The sequence below is a fragment of the Dipodomys merriami genome, unplaced genomic scaffold (assembly GCF_024711535.1).
Source record: "Dipodomys merriami isolate MVZ:Mamm:240054 unplaced genomic scaffold, mDipMer1.0.p SCAF_11, whole genome shotgun sequence".
NCBI lineage: Eukaryota > Metazoa > Chordata > Mammalia > Rodentia > Heteromyidae > Dipodomys > Dipodomys merriami.
In genome coordinates, this window is record NW_027202382.1 from 42,182,053 (window position 1) to 42,205,057 (window position 23,005).

At 48.7% G+C, this 23,005-nt stretch overlaps 2 protein-coding genes across 8 annotated transcripts in view; one reads left to right on the forward strand and one right to left on the reverse strand.

Moving 5' to 3' along the window:
- Positions 1-19,882, reverse strand: part of Angptl2 (angiopoietin like 2) — a 31,909-nt gene extending 12,027 nt beyond the window's left edge. The window contains exons 1-2 of the mRNA XM_070013832.1: positions 19,465-19,882; positions 6,692-7,556 (exon numbers count right to left, since the gene is read on the reverse strand). Of these exons, the coding sequence (XP_069869933.1) occupies positions 6,692-7,508 (817 nt within the window). The 5' untranslated portion in view covers positions 7,509-7,556; positions 19,465-19,882. The remainder of the gene's footprint in view (positions 1-6,691; positions 7,557-19,464) is intronic.
- The window catches only part of Ralgps1 (Ral GEF with PH domain and SH3 binding motif 1), a 247,886-nt gene that overhangs the window by 135,656 nt on the left and 89,225 nt on the right, over positions 1-23,005 (forward strand). The window lies entirely within an intron of this gene.

Sequence of the window (23,005 nt, forward strand, 5' to 3'; positions counted from 1 at the left end):
ATTAGAATATAATTAAATTTCTACTGAGTGTAACATCTTGTCAAGTTCATTTATGGAGGCATTCACAGATGCCGCCATAAAATTGTTACTACTTTGGGAAACAATTTGTAGGTTAGATTTTTCTCACTTCCCAAGAATTCTTGAATATGCCTGATGTTTGCTGAGAAATCAGAGCCAACCATAAATTAATTGAGTTACTCTTAGCCAAATAATTTCAAAGCAAAAGTAAGGAAATCCTTTTGAAATTGTTACATTAAAAATATATATTAGATGCCTGAGGTAGATGTACTTCATTGTGTTTTGATGAAGTCTGGAACTTCCCAAGAGCTCTTAAGGCCAGTGAAGGGCATGAAGGGCCCCTGTTTGTGCCTATTTGACTTCAAGATAAACAGCCACTGCAGTATTGCTTTCCAAGGTTTCTAGCAGAGCATTTAGATAGGAGACACAAGGACAAGTTTCTGTAAGTTAGACAACTTACAGAAAACAGGAGGATAGACTTGAAGGGGCCGTGGAGGTCTCTCTGTTCACAGAGGTTGAGCACCTGAGGGGTTCCAGAGGACTGTTGAACCTTGGAGTTTCTGATGGCAGCCACCTAGGTGAAGAGGTCACTGGATGTGGGAGTTCCTAGGAGTGCCCAGGGCTCTCTGAGACACTAAATAGTATGATCAGAGCTCTCCTCAGTGCAGGCACACATCGTGGACCCAAGACTGCAACTCACGGATACCAGACACATGGTTGGTAGTAGGCCTGTGGATGTCCAACCCATTACCTCTTTCCAAGGAAGGGAGCCAGTTTCATTAGCTACTTCTTAAAGAACTATGTTGGCTTTCCTTGATCACAAAGTGTTCATAAACTTTTTAATACTCTATTCTAATTAATGTAATTTTATACTCTATTCTAGCCATCTAATTTTAAATGATCATATTCAAAAATATTTATTAAAGAAAAAGCACTTATTTGGCGAGGGAGAGGATAACATAAGTATTCCAGGTCTCATAGCTCCATAGGCTCAACTTGAGATACAGGGCAAAGAAGATTCAGGCTTATGTGACACCCCAGGAGAGCTGATCTGAAGGACCAGGAGGGTCCATCATCAGCATCCCTTAAAAAGGTCCCTGCAGCCTGCATCCTTAGTTGATGCAGTAGACACTACCCCAAGTATACCATTTTATTACTTTTACAACAGTGACCTAACTATTGAGCTCAACAAACCCAGCTGGTGAAGTTTTAGACACTCAGTAGTGTGATGCTAACTTAATTTTGCTTTTTGTGCATATGTCTTCTTAGAAAATATCTCTAGAGGCTTCTTGGGGTTGATATAAGTTTTCTATAACAACCCACGTGTGTGACTTGGAAGCTAGCCACAGGCTACCCAATCTCCAGGATTTTCTAGATACTTACAGTTTGCCAAGTGCCAAACTGTTGGGATTTCCAGGCTCCCAGATGTCAGATCCCTAGGAACAAGTTGGTAGTTTATCTCATGGGCTGCAAAGACCTAGATTATTTAGCCCAGTGTCATTCTTGGAAAATAGCCTGAGGCACAAAGGAATAGCTTTCCATCATATTCAAAAGCTCTTTGTGTTCAGTTCCCCAAACCCTCAGAGGAGGAGAGAGAGAAAGCAGAGCAAGGAGGAAGATGCCCCCCACAAGTAATCCCCTCCAGTGACTTTTGTTTACTAAGAAGAAACTAGCAAGTAATTCTCTTTGAAACATCACTGCATTACGTAGTTTGCAATGAATTTAGCGATCTTGTTTTGTTTAACAAAACATTTTAGAAAAACAGTACACCATACACTAGAGACGGGAGAGACCTGTATGCTTTTTCCCAAAGCCTCTCTCTCTAGTCTTGAAGGATGAATCTGAATCAGGGGAAGCTAAGCACTTCAAGAAACCATCAGCACTGTGTCTCAACCTTCCCCAGTTCTCTCTGTGTTCAGACAGGATCTCAGGCTGCTGGATTAGCTTTTTTTTTTTTTTTTTTTATTGCATTGGCTTACTTGGCCTCCACAAAGAGTAGAAGTCACCAGTGTCCTCTACAGAAGTTGTCTTTTAATGAAGTGTCCTACTTATAGTTCCTACCTCATGGGTGAGTGAGATAAAATCAAGGGAGAAAATCCACCAAGGTAAACACTCTTGTTCAAGTCATCTGAGCCCAAGCTATAGATAGCTGTGACAACAGGGGTGATTTTCATATGTGTGATGTGACTATCAGCTTCTGGTTTTACATGGAGAGCAAATACTTAAAGAAATCAGGATTTCAGGCTTTGCTGTGTTGTGGTGGTGGGGCGGAGGCAGGAGGGGGGCATTGACAGGCTAAGACCTCAGGAATGTGTTCAGATTAGATAGAAATTGAATGTTGCATTAGTTTGGGGCCTCTGTTGGAACCCTTTCTGAGCTGTCAGTGTGTACTATGGTTCTGTGGGTGCTCGTGCACCTCTACAGGCTGAAGAGGGCCAGCTGGTCCTGGTGGGTATGTAGCAGGCGTGTCTATGTGGTTAGAGCTGTGAGCATTCTCAGCACACACTGCCACCTAAGCTCAAAGTGCCTTTTCAAGGGGCTACTTGGAACCCAGTGCTGGAAACAGATCAGGTCCCTGTCAACTTTGGCCAAGTCAAGCATTCATAGAGCAATTTTCACACCAGTTCCCTCCAGCTTCTCTGTAGAAATGTGCAATATTGCTAAGTGGTTGGGACAGACAATTTGAGTCTCAGCCGAGCTACTTATTAGCTCTAGTGTAATCATGTGCTAAGTTACTAAACTGCTGTGAACCTCAATATTCTGGAAGCTATGAATTCAGAGACTTGTAAGCTCTGTGACAAGAACGCTATGCTAGGAGATTAGAGGGTCCCTAATAGTTCTGCCATTTTATGTTGTGGCCCCCTTCTTATCCCTTTAGAAACAGACTTGTTCTATTCTCTTTCTCCGGAGAGGAAACATGGAGTGTCCACGCCTTCTAGTTTTTAAATATTTGTTTTCTGATAAGCCCTGCTGGGCAGCTAATGGTTAACACCATTCTTCCCTAGTCCAAGTCTGGATGGGCCTTGTGACAGGAGGCTGGTATGTATGGGCTCTGCCTGCTGTGAGCTTTCAGGGCAGACCATATAGCCTAGGCCTTCTCAAACATCATTTTGAACCAAAATGCCCCTAAACGTGGCAAGCCCTGGGGAGAGAGGACAGAAGCCCAGGTATGAAGCCAGGACCTACCTGGGCCTTTTACCCCAGCTCTTAGCAGCACCCGTCTATGTATTCCTCCCTCCTTGACTCAAGATTAGCCTTTCATGGCAATGGCCAAGAACAAGTCATAAGTGCAGCCTCAGATAAGTGGCTGTGGCCACCTTGGACCCCTGGGGAGGGGCATGCAGTGTGCTGGGTGGACAAAACAATGGGGAAAGAAAGATGGCTCTGAGGTTGCTGAATGAAAGATTTAGAAGCTGCCCAGGGCTGGGTGCACAAGTGTTGCATTGCAAAGGTGTTTCTGGCTGAGTGGTGTCCGAGGAATAAAGGCTTTGTTGGGGAGAACACAGAGGGGTTTTGTTTTCTAGGACCAGCACGTACCTGGGCTGGAAGACAGCTGATAAGAGCCCTCTGCTGATTAGCTGCTCTAAATCTCAGTGGAGGGAGAACATCTTCTTTTTCCTCTACTTCAGTCCAGCCCCAGGAATAGAAGGGCCCTCTGCACCACCTTCCCCAACTCTGAGCTGAATGGGAGCTCAATGGTGAGATGAGCCATCATCAAGAGCCATCATACAAGAAGGCTTTGCTTAAAAAAACTTAAAAATAGAGCAGTAACAGGGTGTTCAGGTTATCTCCATAATTAAATCACAGCCAGTTCCCACTGTTCTCCCCATGCCATGCACCTCCTTAAGTAAGAGAGGAAGCCTGCATATAGAAGCCCACACTAGCCTCAAAGAAGTGGAGCACTGGGATCACTTGGGGGCAGGGGATTGGGGGAGAGGGAGTCAGAGCACAGCGTGTTCCTGTGTCTTTGCACAGATTCGTCTCTGTCAGAGACCTACCCATCACTTGGAGTTACCAGGGCCACCAACTCCCAGATGCCCCTGGGTAACTCTTCTGAATTCTTTAAGATAACAATGCAGAAGGGTGTCTGGCCTTTCCTTTCCCTCTAAGAAGACACAGTCATGGCACGTTAGTGTCCTGTAGCCCCTCATGTGTCCCTCTGTGGGACACTTAGCACACTAGGGTATTGCCACAGCCACTGTGTGCAGTGCTTTTAACTTTAGGTACTTCGTTCTGTTGAACTGATAAATTCTCAGAAGGTTCTGGAAATTTTGGCCTCACCAGATGCTCCCTCCCAGAGAAATCCTTTGTCAAGCCAATCATTTGTAGGCTAGGTTTAGGGAATAGACAATGGCCACTAGATGGATTCCAGATGCTTTCATGCATCTGTTCCTCCTCAGGTTGAGTTCCTAAACATCAACGGCCATCGTTAGACTTGCTCCCCCAAGTCTAACACTACACACAGCACGAAGTAAGGCTCAACCGTGTTGGCCTCAACACATGTATGATGTTACATGCTAGATTCTATGTTTGTGTTTCCGCAATACAACCCTTGAGGGTTATGGCTCTATATCCATTTTGCTGAGAACGTTGAGGCTCAGAGGAGTTAAATAATTTTCTCATGAGTTGACAGCTAACAGGAGTGCAGTCCAGATGTAAACCCAAGCTTTATTCCTAGATTCTGCATCTACCAGTTTAGTTCAACCTCAGAAACATGCTGAAGTTGCTCGATTAGAAACCAGAGACACTTAGGCAAGAGTTATTCTCAGTAACCATGAGAGGGGGGCATCATGTCAAGATTATAACTCATCTGAGCATTCACATGGCATCCAAAGTCCCTTCTCTCCCTGGGTAGTCCGTTAGGAAACAAGAACATACCACCCTCTCTTTCATGTCTAATATCAAAACAAGTATTGATGCAAACTGGTCATGAGCATTGAATGCCAGAGCTAAAGACAAATTATTTTAGTTTCCTTGTTTTAAGATGAAAAGACAAAAGGAGACTCAGCTACCCAGGGCCCAGGGTAAACATACCTTTTCACAATAATCCATTTAGATGAATGGATGAGAATAGACTGAAAATAGTGCCTACCCAAAGCTTCAGACAGGGAAATGGAAGTGCAGTCAGTGTATTGTGCTCTAAAGCTACTCAGTGGAGAAAGTCATTCTATTCCAAAGCACTTGTTCTTCACATCTACATGCTAGCCTGGTCTTTGCTTTGTGATGCTGTGGCAATTGCTCTGCCCTTAGTCTAGCTGTCCCCACGGACCTGAAAATGGTGCCACCCTCTGCCTGTAGACTCAGCTCCATCTGGTGTTAGTAAGACTCTCCTAGAACTGACATTTATTTTTAAAGGTAAGAAATAAGCGTAAAACAGGATATTTTCAGTAAAAATAGCTCCCTGGGAGAGGGACTGATTGGAATATATTGTATACATGCATAGAAATGTCACAAGGAGATTCCCTCTCATATAGCTAATATATACTAAAGACAACAACAGTAACAACAAAAATAAACCCACATTTTTTTATATTAAAAAAAAGCAACAGAACAAATAACACAAAAACCCTCCTTACTTACACAGTGAAGTGGCGCCCAAAGCCCTGGCATAGAGCAGGTAGGTGGTTAATGGTTGCAGCCAGGGAGCTGGTTATTCAGCAGCCCATTTGGAAGGCTGATGCTACTTGGACTGAGGAGAAGCTGAGCTCCAGGGAGCTAGTCTGGCTCTGAGGGGACCCTCTGGCCTGCTCCCTCTCAACTGAAGATCTGAAGGCCTGGAGTCCTGAGCACGCAGCAATCAACTCAAGATGTGAAGTGAAAGGCCTCAATGTTGCCTGAAAATCCTAGGCCTACGAGCACATTACCTAACCTGCCCCTCAGGAACTGTGGGGTTAAGTAGGAAACACATGAAAATGCCCAGTGCTGCTGTCTTCATTAAGCTTCCCAACCAGCCAAGAATCCATTCCCTCTCCATCACAATATACTGAGAAATATATTTTAAGTTGAAATGTATATGTAATAGCCAGGTATTGTGATTCTGTCCTATAATCCCAGCACTCAGGAGATTGAGGCAGGAGGATCTTGAGCCTGAGGCTACATGGTGAAACCCTATCTGAAAAAAAAAAGAAAAGAAAAGAAAAAAAAGAAGAGAAGAAGAAAGAAAGAAAAGAAACAGAGAGAAAGGAGGGAAGGAGGAAAGAAAGAACATCCAGAGCATATATAGAAGACATCAAAAATTCCAGGCAGTGGCAGACTATAGGACATGTGTAGGCTTTAGGAAGTGCCCTCTCCCACCCACTGGCCCCAGGCTGTGTTTACCTTATCTTCATTATGATAACACTCTTTTCTTTGGCTTACTGTTTATTGGCTGGCATTTACAGAATGTCACCTGCACCCCCTGCATGGTACACAAGTTTTTAGGGGCAACGTTGTATCTTCCAACACAGAGCATCTCAACAGGGCCTGGGGAAGCACAGGCCAGGGAAGGTTTACCCTCTCCTGGAACCCCTTGCTTCCTGGTTCTTCCTTCAAGCGTCCATTTAAACCATGTGGTTCCTCTCACCCACTGACTTTTAGCAGTCATCCAAGTCCTGCTCTGGTCTCAACTGCCTATTGCCTTTCCCTTGCCTGTGGTCACAGCCAAAAGAAGGGGTAGGATTGTGGAAGGACTTACCTGATGGTTTGTCAGTAGAGGATGGGAGGCTAGTGAGGGCAGGCATGGTGGGCAGAGGGGGTGGCAGCACCTTCAGGTTCTGGTCACTTTGGATTTCGTTGGTGGAGATCTGGTTAATGATGCGGTTGTAGGTGGGTGGCTGGTAGACCCGCGGTGGGGTGGCAGGAGGCGGCTGGGGCATGGGCCTGGCTGCAGGTACCCTCTGGCAGTGCTCCTCCAGCTGAGCGATGACCTCTGATTGGTTGTGGGCCAGTGTGGCCAGGTGCTGGTACTTGTGTTCCAAGTCCTTGTACTTGCTGGCCAGCTGCAGCATATCGGCTGTCTGGTTCAGGATTCGGTTTTCCAGCTGGGAGAGCTCCAGTGCATTGTCCCGTTTGCGGATGATCTCATGCAGGAGTTGCATGTAGAGCTGCGTGACACGAGAGTTCATGTTGCGGCTTTCCTTGCGCAGCAGCTTTACCTCGCTCACAATGCCACCGTCCACTTCTACCAGCTGCTGCAGTGTCTCGATCTGCCGCTTCTGCTTGAGCAGCTCATTATTGAGCAGCTCCAACTCCTGCTTATGCACTCGGTTCTCTAGGAGCACCTCAGGCTCCTTGGAGTTGACGCAGATGGCACCCGTGACCCGCTGCTGGGGCACGATGAAGGTGTAGGTGCACTTGTCTGGGGACTCACCTGCTCGCTTGTACCTGTTGAGGTAAATATACTCTCTTTGTGAGCCTTCTTCTGTGCCCTCAAAAGCATCCTCAGAGCCTACAGCAGCTCCCAGAGTGGCCAGCAGTCCCAGCCACCAGCACGTCATGCACAGTGGACTCATGGTGCTTGCAGTGTGGTGGTTATTCTCTACAAATGAATTTGTGGTAGCCTGAAAATAAACCAGAAGGGAGAATCAGTGACAGCCCCATTCATGCCAGTGGCCTGTGCAATTGTGATCCTGGCCTTCTGGCCAGTTAGAGCATTCCTTGAGTACAGCTTTGGAAGCCACACTGTACTCCCCTGGGGCCATAGGTGAGCAGCTAAAAGGCTAAGTTAGGCCTTGACAGAGATACCAATGAGGGATCAGGGCCATGGTCCTGTCATTTCTGGAGCTTGAGAACCAGGTCTGTGCAGCTTGACACTGGGGAGAGGAGGTATAGGGCAGGCTTTCCCATCCATGTTCCTTTCCCTTTGCGTCGAAACCCTCTGACTTTTACATTTCTCATTCTACACTCAACACCAGAGTTTCCCATGTAGCATCTAGATCTAAGCTTCCTGAGAGCAAGTACTGGATCCCTCTCTGTAGAACATGGTATTGGTCAGGCTTCCAGCAAGTATGTATTAAGTGAATGAATGCTAGACACAGTATGGAATGTGTTCAGTTTGTAATGGACAATGTCAATAGAAGAGTATGTCCGGTCACATGGCTGTGATCTGTGTGTTAGCCAGGCTACAGAGCCCAAACAGGAACAAACAACTGAGTTCTTCTAAACCCAAATATTTTCAACAGCCAGTGGCTGCAAGGTCTCAGTCACTGCACTGTGATTAAATCAGATGAGGCACATGTCTCCTGACTTGTTTTAGTTCTGCTCTTGGACTATTCATCCCTTCCCCAGATGTCCAGCAAACACTATGGTGTGCCAAGCAAGTGTGCTAGCCACTAGGGACATTGCTACACACAAAATGAGCCCACTCCTGCCCTCACGTAGCTTCCACATCGCCACAGAGTTCCCCAGTGCTGTAAAGCAGCAGTATCACATGCTGTTGAAGGGTACAATGGGTCATTGACCTAATCAAGAGGTCAGTAACACTTCCCTGAGAAAGTGGCTTTTACCCTGACCCTAAGGCGATGAACAGGACTTAGATAGGACAACTGGGAGGGAGGATGTATGCTTCCCTCCTCTTGGCCCCCTGAGGGTATTGCTCCAGCAGTCTTCCCCATCTCTCTTGCAGTTCAAGTTCGTCTTATACTCTTGCTACTGTTTCTCGAAACTTGCAGAAAATCTCTTGACTTCACAGTCCCACTCCTGTTATTATTCCATTTCTCTTCTGCACGTTGTCAAAGCCTTCTAAAGAGTTGCCTGAAAGTCCTTTTCCTTTCCACTCCTGAACCCACCATGTCAGTTCTTGTCCTTCCTGTCCACTCTTGTGCTCTGGCCAGGTTGCCTGTGGCCTCCATTTGCCAGATAGATAACCACTTCAACACTTGCCTGTCAGCACTGTGGGCATAGATGGCAGCTGCCTTCTTGAGTTTTCTTTTCAGAGCAGCCTGTCATCCTGGCCCACCTGGTGCTCCTGCTCAGCCTTCTTGACTGATTCATCTTCATGTTCCTTCTCCCCCTCCCTTCTCCCTTCATTTTCCCCTTCTCTCCTCCCACCCTCCTCCCCTCTCTTCTCCTCTCTCTATAACCCAGCTGGGTTCTCCTCTTGAGTCTACACTCCTCCACCAGAGCTCAGCTGTGGCCTGATAGACATGAGCCTTTACCCTCTCTGACCACACAGAAATGGGCCTAATCTAGTTGTTAGTTGTAAAAACACATAAGCACCAACCATTTTCTAATTTCACATTCATTCATGCTAAAATGTCAGCCATGACACTGGCCCCTGGGCCTCTGGGGGCTTCTCCAGTAAGCACCCAGCTCCAAGCTGCACCTTGTGCCAGTCAGTTGGCAGGAATGCATAAGACCCTATGCTCCCGAGGCTGTGCTGGGGCTGCTTTTTTACTGAAAGTCAAAGCTGGAGCCTGGTTCCAGTGGCCAATGCAGGCTATGGGCCAGGCAGAGAGGGGTCATAGAGCTAGCTTCTGCTCTGGTTCTGTGGGGAGGCATAGCTGCAGTGATGTCAGTAGAAACCAGCTGCGTTTGGAAATGTTTGCCTGGTTTCCAACTCATTTTGGCAGCCCTGGAGCTGGTAGCCACTCCCACCCCAGAACAATGAGGAGGAGTGCACCTGCCTTCACTGGTGGCAAACAGCTCTCCACACCAAGCAGACTGGCCTAGATGATGGTCAAGAAACTACAGTGTGCCTGGAAGGCAAGATGGCTGCATGCAAAGCTTGATTTCCCAACTTTTCCAGGCCTCCTGGCTCTGGAGGCCACACAGTATATCATTGAGTTCTGTTTCCTTCCAAGCATGGGCCCTCAGGGCTTCTTTGGAAACCTCTTGCCCTTGGTCTATAGATCTGGAAAGTTAGGCCTCTGTTACACACAGTATGGAATTGCTTCAGAAACCAGAGAAACCAGAGATTGAAATTACATGGTAGCGACATGAAGGTAAGAGCAACAAAGACAAAAACCTCTGTGCCACTGGGACTGAACAGGGAGTGCTGAGTTACAAAGGCAGTGTCTAGAACACATTTTCCACCTCCATAAATCCTTACAGTTGCCCATGGGGAGACACCACCTGCTAGAGAAGAACTTGGTCCAGGTCACAAAGTCTCCCAGCCCAGAAGCAGTCCACGGGTTAGACTAAGTCCTGGCCCTGTCTCACTACCTCTACCGGAAACATGCAGGTGTGAGCTTAGACCATAATGTATTGAAAGAACTTTTTTTTGTCAGTCATGGGGCTTGAACTCTGGGCCTGAGCGCTGTCCCTCAACTCTTCAGCTCAAGGCGAGTACTCTACCACTTGAGCCACAGTGCCACTTCCAGTTTTCTGGTGGTTAATTGGTGATAAGGGTCTCATGGACTTTCCTAACCCAGCTGGCTTTGAACAGCAATCCTCAGATCTCAACCTCCTGAGGAGCTAGGATTACAGGTGTGAGCCACTGGCGCCTGGCTGAAAGAGCACTTCTGAGATTAAACAGTAAGCTAAACTTGCCTTGTGTGAGTTAATTTCAGGTTTTCAAAACCTTTTGTGGATGTAGTGGTTTACTTAGCCACTCCAACACTCACAGGCTAGTTCTTAGTATCACGCTTAATTTAAGAGTGAAGAAACTGAAGTTCAGAAAACTGTCAGCTCACTGGTTTGTGGTCATGTTGCTAGTAGTGGGACCAGTCAGTGACAAGGGGCTGACTGGCTTACAGGAAGAGAAGGAACAGGCACAGTGTGGGATTGTTATTCCTACATTAGGCCAATGGAGACATGGGATCCCAGACAGGTGGAGTGACTTGCCCAGGGACACAGGGACACAGGCAGGCAAGAGCCGGGCTGCCAGAGCTGGACCTGCTCCCTGCCTGCCCTCAACTTTGGCTTAGGCTTTAGGCATTTGTTTTCCTTAAGGATTCCACCCAACTCCATTACCCCCTATCTTTTGCTGGTTTGGCAGTTCTGAATGAGCAGTAATGAGTGTGTTTACTTTTGCTTTCTTGATATTTATTTAGTTAATTGCATCCCAAGAGAAGTCATCACCCCCCCCCCTCAACACAGCACAACACCCACTCACCCTCCCACCCCCACATTCCAACCATTTTCAGCTGGAGAATAGCTCAGCTCCAATCAAAGCCCTGCTCCTCAGTTTCTTCCTATGCCCAACAAAGTAAAGCAAATCCAACTGTTTTCCTTGGCTGGAAATGAAAATAAAAATGACTCTGGAATTGCTTTTCCACATTGCGTTGCATGGGCTTCCCTCTTCCCGCCCCGCCAGTGTGGCTGGTGTGCCCAGGCCGCGTGACAGCCTTGCACGTGGGAGGCGCCTCTCTGTGCCTGGTCCCGCCTAGCTTCCAGTGGGCTGCATCTGGCCCCACTTGGCCTGCATGACGGGGCCCTACACTGTATGTCCTCAGCCCTCTTGCTACCACTATGCTGCAGCCCAGACAATAGGCTACTGTGTGGGAAGCGGCATTTGGTAAAATGGAGCTGTATCCTGCCCTGTGGCAAAAGTGGCTGGCAGGGGCTAGGCTTCTATGTTCTTATCCCAAAGGTAAGAAATTAATTAAGTAAAAAACTACAGACAATTATCACTGTGGCCCCAATACCTAATCTACATCATCTAAGTTAATCTTCCCAATAGTCCTAGGGGCTGGGGAGGGAGGACCCTCCTTGGGAGTGAGGACCCATAATTTCAGAAAAGCCACATGTGGCTACCGTTGTGCACTCTGCAGCTGTAAGGGGCGCAGTGTACATGCATGATCTTCATCGTATTTGTATTGTAGCTATTTTCTACTTTCCTCAAAGATGTGTTTAAGGCTTTTGATGGCAGGACTGGCCATCATTTCCATTTGCAGGTAAGGGAAGATTTGAAGATCATGTGCCCAAATTCCTAAATTACTCCATAGCAGAGCTGGGCAACAAAACCCCAAAGTAAACAGCCATCCCTTGCTATAATGCGGTTCACTTTTTGTGGCTTCACTGTATCGTGTGTTTAAAAAAATATATATATGTAAGTAGTGATTCCTCACCTGACGCAGGAGTTACATTCCAGAGACCCTTGTGATAGGTGAAAATCTGTGAAGCAGCAGTAAGTGGAATGCGAGATAGCAAGGGACAACTATCTAACACTGCTACTTCGCAGTTTCACCTATCACAGGGGTCTCTGGAATATAACTGCTATGGTAGGCGAAGGATCACTGTACACTGAAGGATTTCTCCTGTGCAAGTGCTGATGTGCCAGGAAAGGCAGAAGAGACAATGCTCTGGCCCTCTGTGTAGAGGAAGTGAGAACATTCTTAGGGTCCCTGGGACTAGAGACTGCAGGGGAACCTCAGAATGCAGTTCAGCTCTGCGAAGTTGTTTTGTTCTGAGTCCAAGTCATAGTCCTGCTGGAAAGAGTCACAGAACCCTCAGCCAGCACTGTCCTGTCCACGTGAGCACAAAGGCCACATTCAGGTCAGGAGAGGTGTCCCAGCCCACAGGAGGCCTGAGGAGCAGCCTCTGCTAAGGATGAGAGGGCACTGGAGCATGGGGACCCACTGCCTGGCCCACATGTGCCTGGCTGTCCCCTGATGTCCAGCTTCTGGAAAGCCTGAAACTGGACCTGTGACTGAGTCTGATGAGCCAGAGCATGAATCAAGATCATTAGACCAACATCAAGACAGAAAAGAGACCAGCGAAAACTTGAGCACTGACAAAAAGATTCTCCTACCAAAAGCTGGTTAAAAGAGCTAGCCTGATATGAGAATGGTACCCATGCTGACTACTGACCCAGGACCAGAGGGAAGGAGCCAGATAAAGAAAAAGTTCAGGGCTAGGAATGTGGCTCGGTGATAGCATGCTTGCCTAGCAGGTATGAGGCCCTGGGTTCAATTCCATATAAACAAAAAATAAAACTATTTTTTTTTAGAAAAGTAGATTCATTTAAAAAATAAAAGAAAGAAAAAAAAGAGAGAAAAAGTTCAGAAAAATAAGGCCTGGTGGGGCCCATCTGAGTATGTGACTAGCTATATTGAGGGTATCAGTTATCATTTGTTATAAAGCTGTGTGCCCTGCTGTGCACTATACATTGATGGCCATATGCCCTTGTTGGCCCCATCCGAGCGAGGCTTGTTGTTCTGTGTGATTATTAATAGCACCCCCTTTTCACCCTCAGAAGTATCCCAATAGCTGGCATATCATACATTCCCCTTTCTTAGGAGGCAGGAAACCCAGTTTCACCAGGGTTCAGTTACTCAGAGTAAATATCAGGACTGGGCTTTGGCTGACACTGTCAACCCGCTCCCTACCTTTACTCCCACCAACTAGTGGGAATAAAAGGTGCCTGTTTGTTTGTTTGTTTGTCTAATGGCCAGGATGCAGATATGTCTTACTTGTTGACTGAATGAGTAAAAATGGCTTTTAGGTCAGCACAAGGGTGAGTCTTGTTGGACATTAGAAAGAGTTTCTTGATCTTGCAGTGTTGACCCCAGACTGGGCATCTAGGATGAGCAGTGGCAGCCTCACCTTGGAAAACCTGGAGAGAGGACTGTGTATCATTTGTCCTGGTGATTCACTCCCAGCCTGGAGGCCAGGGAGGGAATAACCAATCTTCAACTGCCATCCCTCTCAGCCCAGGATCCTGTGAATCATCCCCCACCAAAATGCCGTTGGGGGCACCCAGGGAGTTTGTGGCCAGCTAGCTCCCAAATCCTGCCAGCTCGTTCTCGTAAGACTTTCATGTGCCTCCATCCTGCCTTCCATCACCCATCCAGTGAGTCATTGTATGTTTCTACAACTCTGTGGATGATAGGAATACAGGGATGAACCAAAATCGAAAGGCCAGGATTAGAAACTCTTCAGTTTTACCCAGAAGAGCGATAGGGGGCGGGTTCTGCCTGATGCTGGGCCCTCTTGCTCCTGCCATGGATGAGTTGCTAGCTCCAGGGAAGGCTGAGTGTGTGGAGGCGGCTTGTGGTCACACTGTGAGATCATAGGGCACAATGGATGTGGTTAGGCATGGGGAGCTAGTTGCCTTTGCCAGGGGGTGAGGATACTGCTTTTACTTTTCCATAGTGCGTTGTTTAGGAACCTTTTTAAGATTCCCCCAAAGTCTACATACTGAGCCCTATGTGCCAAGAGCTCTGGCCAGCAGAGTAGAGGCGGGAAAGTCTGCAGAAGCCATTGAGAATCCAGCTTCTGAGTTGGCTGCTCCATTTCCAGCAGGGCCTGGTGAGCTCTGGAGCCCTCTCTCAGACGGGGAGAATTGAGCTGGGTAGACAACACTATCTCAGGTGGGAAACCCGGGTCTGGCTGAGGAGCTAGCCACAGGGCTATTATCTCAGCTGTCAGGATGGTCTTGTGAACCATAGTTTCAATTATCCCCATTTCACAGATGAACACACAGAGGCAAAGTGTTGAGGTCACATGCCCAGGACCACAGAGCTGCCACATGGGAGGACTGGGCTTGGAGCCAGCTTGTTACTCACATGATCCTCAGTGGCTCCCTACCTTTGTGTGCCCACCCTCATGGTCCACTGCATGTACTTCAGGCTGCCTTTGCAAAACTCACATGGGATAGAATCACTGGCCTTCTTACAAACAGCCATGTTGTGTCTTCTGCCTCAGAGTACTGTGCTCTGTGCCTTGAGTATCTACCCACACTGCCCAGCCTGCCATATGTCTGTCTTCCTTTCTAAGGTGATCCCACAGGGCCAGTTAATTTCACAGCTTGTAGGGGCAGTTGTGGCTTCTCACCTCAATACCCAGGACTCAGACTGTACTGGCTGACTGTCCCAGATGGTGAGCTTCTTAAAAACAGGTTGAGAGTTATTCCCCATTGAACACTCAGAACCCAGGATGGCACTTAGGCTATTAAACAGGAAGTCAAGGATTTCATTTATTTCACATATTTTCCTGGTCAGCCCCTGTGCAGGAAGCTGGAAATAGAGCAGGAAAAAGGGGGGCAGGGAAAGGGGGAGGTCCCTGCCTTCAAGGGGCCCACAGTAGCAGGCATTCCTAATGTGGTGATAACATCCAGATAGGGGGCGAGAGGTGGGAGGTAAGGTTGAGGGGGAGGGGAAGTGCCCCGATGAGACTGTGTCCGAGCAGTACCAAAGGGAACAGCATGTTCCCTGGGGTACACAGGCTGGCTGGCTTGAAAGCCTTGTGCTGGGGACACGGTCATCTCACAGCTCTCTTTACTCAGCTGGGATGTGTTGTAGAGTTTCAGCATGGGCAAAAACCAACATAGCCTTTGGGGTGGGAGTGGAACGAGACTACCTTGGGGAGGACTTTTGGGCATTTCTACAGGCAGGCAGGTCCTTGGGCATCTCTTGGAGATGAGAACAAAGTTCGTTCTGGTGGTCTGTGCCTTCCTGTCTGAGGCTGAGGCTCTGGGGCTGCTGGCCCCAAGACAGGCTGATTTCACCAGGGAATGGACCTGGCACAATGGCATGATTGTCAGAGGCCGGGCTCCCCACCTACCATTTTAACATTCCTGTGATCAGAATGTGTCTCACAGTTGATGTGTGTATGGAACAGGACGTTGTAACATCTTAACTGCCCTCCCCCAAAGCTGTTATTAATTCAGTCCAGAGAGGAATATGGTTTTGTCTCAGAAACAGCTCCCAAATGAGGCTTCTGACATGACCCATCTAGCTCCACAAACTGCAGGCTGCCTGGGTCTTCTCTTTGGGATGGTTTCTCTAAATTCCCATACAAGATCCCCTTCTCAGTGCATCAAGTCTTTGTTGAGGTTTGGGTTGAAGGATGGCAACAAGCTGGGCACAGGTTTAGATTGGAATCCTTGCTTGCTTCTTCCCCCCCCCCCCTCAGTACTAGGGATTGAACCCAGGACTTGGCATATGCTAGGTAAATGCTGAACCACTTGAGCTATGCCCCAGTCACTTGCTTGCTTTTTGGCCCACTGCTTAAAAAGACCATGGGGAGAGGTGCTGCACCTCCAAGCTTCCATTTCCACTGTTGTAAAATGGGGGCAACCTTGTTTATCTTGGGGAGACCCTCTGAGCTCCTGGGGCCTCCTGTTTATGACTCACACAGTCGTGTGTTAGTGTGATTATTTACTCTTGGCCTGCGGGCTCTCTATATGGCAGCTCCACCCCCATTGTCTGCTGTCAGTTGAGAACATTCCAGATTAAGTGGGCTATGATTCAGAAAGGCCAGAGGCTGAATGTACCTGCCCTAGGTGGGGCTGCTGTCTGTTGTGTTTGCTCTATTGTAGCTACCAGTTGCCATCTCCCAGTGTTGGCTCAGGACTTGCTCAAGTATGGCTCAGGGGAAGAGGTGAGCTCCGATTCTGCAGCTCTAAAGGAATCTCATGCAGGGTCACAGAGAAGGAGTAAGTGCTGTCTCAGTCACACAGATGAATGCTTCCCCACGCTTGGTTCCCACATGCTGGTACCAGGATTCCTGAGCTGTGGGAGACAGTGGTATGGCACACCCAGGCACGTGGATGTGTAAAGTCAGCCAAGGCTCCTAAGAGCCTCCTCACTCTCTCTCTGAGAGCCCCAGAGGCCATGGAACCTGGCAACATGAATCTCAGATGGCCTGGGCCACCTTCTGCGGAGAGAAAAGGTGGACTTGGCTGCTAGAGACATGGGTTAGAGGGGCTGGGAAGGTGGCTCAGTGGTAGAGTGCTTGCCTTGCATGCATGAGGCCTTCGGTTTGATTCCTCAGCACCACATAAGCAGAAAAAGCAGGAAGTGGGGCTTAGGCCTAAGTGGTAGAGCGCTAGTCTACAGCTGAAGAGCTGAGGGACAGCACCCAGGCCCAGAGTTCAGGCCCCACAACTGACAAAAAAAAAAAACAAAGACATGAGTTAGAGAGTCAGTAAGAGAGAAGTGGAGGTGCTTTGCACCAAGCAGTGGAATGAGATGGGAGAAGTTTTTGGAGCCAGACAATCCTGGGTAAGGGTCGCATAGAATCACTCCACTGGGACCTCAGTCAAGTTAACCTCTCTGAAGCTAACTTGGAGTCTACAGATCTGTTTTCCCATCTGTAAAATGGGATGCTACAGCCGAAACTACTTTCTTGGGTTGTGGAGAGGATGAAGTGAGAGAGGAATGTGTCTCATTCAACTCAGTAGATAACTTTATTAACTAACATGGGATACCTTGTCTGCCCTTGAACCTGCAGCAGTGCTATGCATTTTTTTCCCCTGAGCCATGCACTCTACACAACTTATCTGTTCCACAAGACTGCCTTTTTTGAGTAATTATCCACTCGTGTTTTCCAGGCTCTTACAGTTAGTTGGTTCACTGTTTGGTTGGAGCTGCGTGGCGATCACTGTGAACTACCAAGCGGGGCTGTGGCAAGAAACTTGAGGCTTTATTAATCCCACAGACCTGTGCTAGCAGCTCTCACAAAGCCTCTCAGCACAGGAGTCCATTGGGACCTCTGGAGCTGTGGAACAGGAGCTGCTTTCCTGGGCTCAGCTACATCAGTGTTGTCTGGTGCAAGACCTGTCACCATGGCCAGGCTTGGCTGTAACCAATTTCTTGTCTGTCCCTCTGCAACTCCAGGACTGACCCAGCCACTGAATCCTCTAGGATTCAGGCGGCACTCGTTTTCCTGTACCCTATACATGGGTAGAGCCCAGTGGTTGGGGGTAGTGTGGATGCTCTCTGCCTGTGAGGTTGGTGTCTGAGGCTCTGGTGCATGTGTGTATGTTTGTCTTTAGTGTGGACTTTATTCTGCAGGTGGCCCCAAACCTCAGACATAAAACCGCCCCACCCCAGTGTGGGCAGTGGTAGTAGCCACAGCACTGGCTGTGCCTAATGGAGCTTTCTGGAAATCTTAACAGGATGTGTCTAAAAGAGAAAGAGTTTGGGTCCTTGTTGTCCCCTCTGTATAGTTCTGATCATTGATTCTCACTGGTGGCAAGTGTTTCTGCATGTTCTCCACCTGCCAGGCACTATGCTAATGCCTAGAAAGCAGTAGAGTGTGGCTCAGAGTTGCCACACCAGTAGGTTCAAGTCCTTGTGCTGACACCCAGCTGGTCCTGCAGTCTTGGCCATGCTCTTCCTCTGTTTCCTCACCTATAAGACCAGGATGGATAGCAATGTCTGCATCACAGGGCAGTTGTGAGGATCCTGAGTTGGCAAGGGCCTAATACGGGTGTTATTCTTAGCCCATTTCACAGATCAGAAAACTGAGGTTTAGAAAGGCTAAGCGTTCTGCCAGGGCCACTTGGCTAGTACACAGATTCCAGGACTTGAAGCCAGCGCATGAGCCCTGCTTTGCCTGTACTTGGCGTTTCTTTTTTTTCCTTTTCTTTCTTTTTTTTTTTTTTTTGTCAGTCGTGGGGCTTGAACTCTGGGCTTGGGTGCTGTCCCTGCGCTCTTCAGCTCAAGGCAAGCACTGTACCACTTGAGCCATAGCACCACTTTTGGTTTTCTAATGGTTTATTGGAGATAAGAGTCTCATGGACTTTCCTGCCCGGGCTGGCTTTGAACCAGGATCCTCAGATCTCAGCCTCCTGAGTAGCTAGGATTACAGGCGTGAGCCACTGGCACCCGGCTTTTTTGCACTTGGAAAAATCCAAGTATGAGAGCATTTGGTGGCTTCCAAAGAGGCATTCTCAGCTTTCCTGGGAGTCCTGGTGAAAGGAGATCCTTTTCTGAGTAACCAAACTGGCCTCTGGGAGCTCTCATAATCCCACAGCAGAAGCAATAGCTGACCTGTGACACACATATCACAGGAAGAAGGGAAGGACATGTTATCTAATGCTGAGTGCTTTCAAGGGACTTAGTATATGGTGCCTGCGCCATCCCCTTGGGCTGCCATGGAAATTCATCTTTCCTATTTCTTGACTACAAGGGTGGGAGACCTGGGAGTATCCATTGCTAAGAGGGGTCAGGCATCCTGGTGCACACAGAGAAAGTCAGGATAGCCCTTTACCCTAGTCCTAGTACAAGAAACTTGTGGGTGACATGTCCCATCCTACGCACGATGCTTGGCACCTTTCCTGGCCAGCTGGAGGGATATAAGCAGGGCTGGCCAGCCCCAGGGAACTTTGTGACCAAGGGCATCTGGCTGCCCCAGGCTGCGTTTGTTTCTCCCTGGCACATCCTCCTGCTTGGGTGCATAGGAGCCCAGAGCCTGAAGACCACTAGCCAAGTCCTTAGATACCCTGCAGCCTGCTGCCCCTTCAGCACAAAGCTGCATACAGGCACACCCCAACTGCTACCCTGTGCCCCAGGGATGCCTGCCTTCACCCAACGGCTCTTTGTCTGAAGGAAGAAAGTGGGGACACTAATGTTGAAGTCCTCAGTGTCACAACCTGTGTCTCAAACACCACTCCTGCCACAGTCCTGCCCGGCCAGATGCCTTGTTTGGCTCCAAGTGAAAACAGGGAGTGTCCCCCAGGGGGTCCAGCAGCACACAGCCCCACCTGGAAGGGACAGAAGTCTTGAGCCCCAGTTGGGGGACCAGTTGCTGCCCTCCACCCCCTGCCCCTTGCTGCAGAGCACAGAACTGGCCTCTTACCTCTTCCCTACTGCTTGGCTCCCAGGGCAGCTCTTCACATGCTTCACCCGTCCCCTGTCGTCAGCGGGGCCCGGCCATGGCCTCCACGGGGACTCAAGTCGCAGGCCGAACTGGCCTCCTCTCCTTCGCAGCCCTGCCTCACTGGCCTGCCCTGCAGCTGGTTCCGGGGCTGCTCAACCCTGCTTTCCCTCACAGCGCGGTCAGCAGCTGACTCAGTATCATGCTCGGCAGGTCCCAGCTCAGGCAGCCCCACTCAGGGATTGGGGTCCATCCTCAGGCCGACTGTAGCACCTCAGTTGAACTCCCAACTCCTTTGTGGAGCCCTTACATGCCGCCAGAGGAAACTGTGAGCACAGCCTGACCCTGGTTGGCTGCAGGCGTTTCTCTCCACCCACCAGTGCAAGAGGATCCCCCAGGCCCAGAAAGGCTCTGGGCCTCCCCTCAGCCCCAGACAGGGGCGGGCCGCCTGGTGATGTCACACTAGCTCCGGCCCCAGCTGGCCCAGCCCTCCCTCCCGTCAGCCTGCTTTGGCAGACTCCAGGCCCCCCTCCTTCTTTGGCACCAGCAGCCTGGCCAGCTCTGCTTCTGGCCCGCCTGCTCCCCAAAGCCCAGCAGCTCCCGGGGCACCCTGTGGAGGCAGAGCGCTTCCCCTTTGACTCAGGTAATGGGTTTAGATCCGCTGCAGCTGTACACAGAGCTTGGCTGAAGCCTGGAGCTCTAGAACTCTCCTGCGTATCTCTCCCCAGCCTCCTTGCACTGCTCTGGGAGCCCTGGTCTCAGGACAGCAGCCCACCCTTGGTTCTCCTCTTCAGCCCCCTTCTCAGAGGCCTCATTCTACTCTTGCATCCCTGGGGAAAGTGCCCAGGGCTAAAGGTTAGCCAGAGGCAGTGGCTCAGCACAGTAGAAGAACCATGGCTGAGGGTAGGATCCTGCTGGAGAGAAGCCATCACCTCCAGCTCCTGTCCCTACAGCAGTAAATGAGTCAATTCCTTCCCCTAGTGGTCTCTCATCAGGCTTCCTGAGGTCACTTGGAAAAGGGTTTGCACAGGGTTATGGATCTGTGGGCTGGGCAGTTCCAGACTTATATTCTGAGCCTTGATGTATAACTTTGACAGCCTCACTGTTCTTATTGCCTGTCACTTGTGGGGCTCTTCTAGGAACAAATACTGGGATCTTCGGTGTGGAGTCACATTACTGGAGCTCTGGCATTCAGCAGGTTAGAGCAGGAAAGAAGTGTGCCCCACCACCAAGAGTCTTCTAGACTTATCTCCCTGTCAGGTTGGCCAGAGAAAGGAGGAGCCAGGGCTGCTGCTAGACTCCCCTGCAGGGGTGAGGAGGTAGGAAGAGGGTGAGTGCCCAGACATCCAGGACATGGCTCACCATCTGTTTGGACTACAGCATGAGAAATACTGGTGATGACCCTTCTTTCTTCCTTAAAAACATATTAGAAGTGATGATGACATCTGGGGGAAAACTGGAGAAAGTTTCAGGGCACTCTCTCCATCCAAGGCACCGTGAGCTTCATTGGTGGGCACTTAGGCTGACAGAGTCCACTCTGCTTTCCCCCTCCTCAAGACTGCCATTTCTCTCTGTAGGGAACAGACTTGTTTCCTGCCCATTTCTTCCCAGACTGCTCAGGCACTCATTTTTCCCATTCTTCAGTTCCTTCTCTTAGAGATACCAGTCCTTACAGAATACCACATCAGCCAGAGAAATGGGTGGAAGAGTCACAAGTTCTCCCTCCAATACCATGGGGTAAAGATGTCTGCTGCTCTGATAGGTTCAGGTTTATCCATCTTTTGAAGAAACATTGGGAAGTTGGCATGTATTTCTCTCTTCCTTACTTCCTCTCTCCTTTCTCTTCCTCCCTCTCTCCTTTCTCTTCCCCTTCTTCTTCTTCCCTTTCTTTCTTTCCCTCACCCCTCTCTCCTCTTTTTAATGTTTTTGTTAGGTCCCTGTTCTCATGGCTGTCTGGGAGACAGTCTGAGTGTGGTGTATGAGAAGTGTTGGTTTCTAGGGGGACAAGTCATAGGTAGATATGGTGAGTCCGGGAAGGGTCAATTAGAGTTACTCACTGATGAAGTAAGCTCAAGCCTGAGGGTGGCTCGGAATTCGCAGGTAGAGAGAAGATAGCCTAAGCAGAAAGTGAATACGACCCTGTGGTACTGGAGATTTGAACCCAGGACTTCTGGGTTGCTAAACACACACTCTTACCACCTGAGCTATTCCCTGTCCCATCTGTTTCCTTGACTCTTGAGTGAATTTGTGTTTTGGACCAGTAGAATACAGTGAAATGGCTACCTAACTTCCAGTGCTGGAAGAAAATAGGTGGTGTAGCTTCAGAAGCTCTGTCTTGAGGATCTTTGAGCTGAATGATGGACAGCACTGGCCCCTAGACATGAGGAAAATGCCTTTTGATGATTCCAGCCCAGCCATCAAGTCACCCATACCTGTTGTATTACTCTCAGCTCTGCAGTTGTTTTTAGGGCTCTGGATGTGTGGGAGCAGAGATAAGCCATTCCACTGTTCAGTGTCCAAATCCTGACACATAGATTATTTTAGTGCTAAGTTTTAGTGTCATCTATTACAAAAGAGCAATACCTATAGCAGACCCAGAGGCAAAAGCAATTGTAAGGAACTCTGTGTGTGTGTGTGTGTGTGTGTGTGTGTGTGTGTGTGTGTGTGTGTGTGTGTGTGTGTGTGTGTGTGTGTGTGTGAGTGTGTGTGTGAAGAACATTTGGGCAGAATTTCTACCTCATAGGGCTATTGTAAAAATTAAGGAGTGCCATGTTAGTGTAATACTAGGGACCTTGGCTAGACCATAACCCAGTGGATGCTGGCTATAATTTTTCTTGCTTCCTTCCCTGGACCATGAGTATTCTAAGCACAGGGTCACATGTGGGCTACATGGAGTTCTCATATTGAATAGCCCAGCGTGGAAGGGAGAGCTGATGACTTGCAGGTTAGGAAAATGTGGCGAGCTGTGCTAGCTGACCCTGGCACAAATCCCAACCCTGGCACTAATCTTGGATAGCTCGTATTCTCCTTGAAACTTCAGTTTTTCACTTCTAAAAAGGGAATGCTGATAGCTACTGCTTGGGATGAATGTGAGGCTAGATAGGAAATGTACCCCAGCCTAAGTGCAGTGCTGAACATTGTTCAGGAGTCCGTAATCCCCCTCCCCCCTGCCCCTGCACCTCCTCTAGGAGCACCATTCCCACATTCCCACTTGCTTGTTGGACACAGTCATATGACTGAAGCACTAGAGGATAAAAGGAGTTCTCTTCCCCCTTCCTCCTTCCTCTCTCCCTCTGCCCTCCTAGTACTGAAAATTGAACTCAGGGTCTCAAACATTCTAGCAGGTGTTCTACTACAGGAGCAATATCCAGTCCTTTTTCTTTTGAGATTTTTTAAATCAATATGAAGAATATGCCAATATTTACATGGTAGAATACAAAGAATACAAAGAATCTTAAGGTATGTACCATAATTTATATAAATGCTTTTCTATTGTATGTGTTCTCATTAAGGTCTTGTTCCT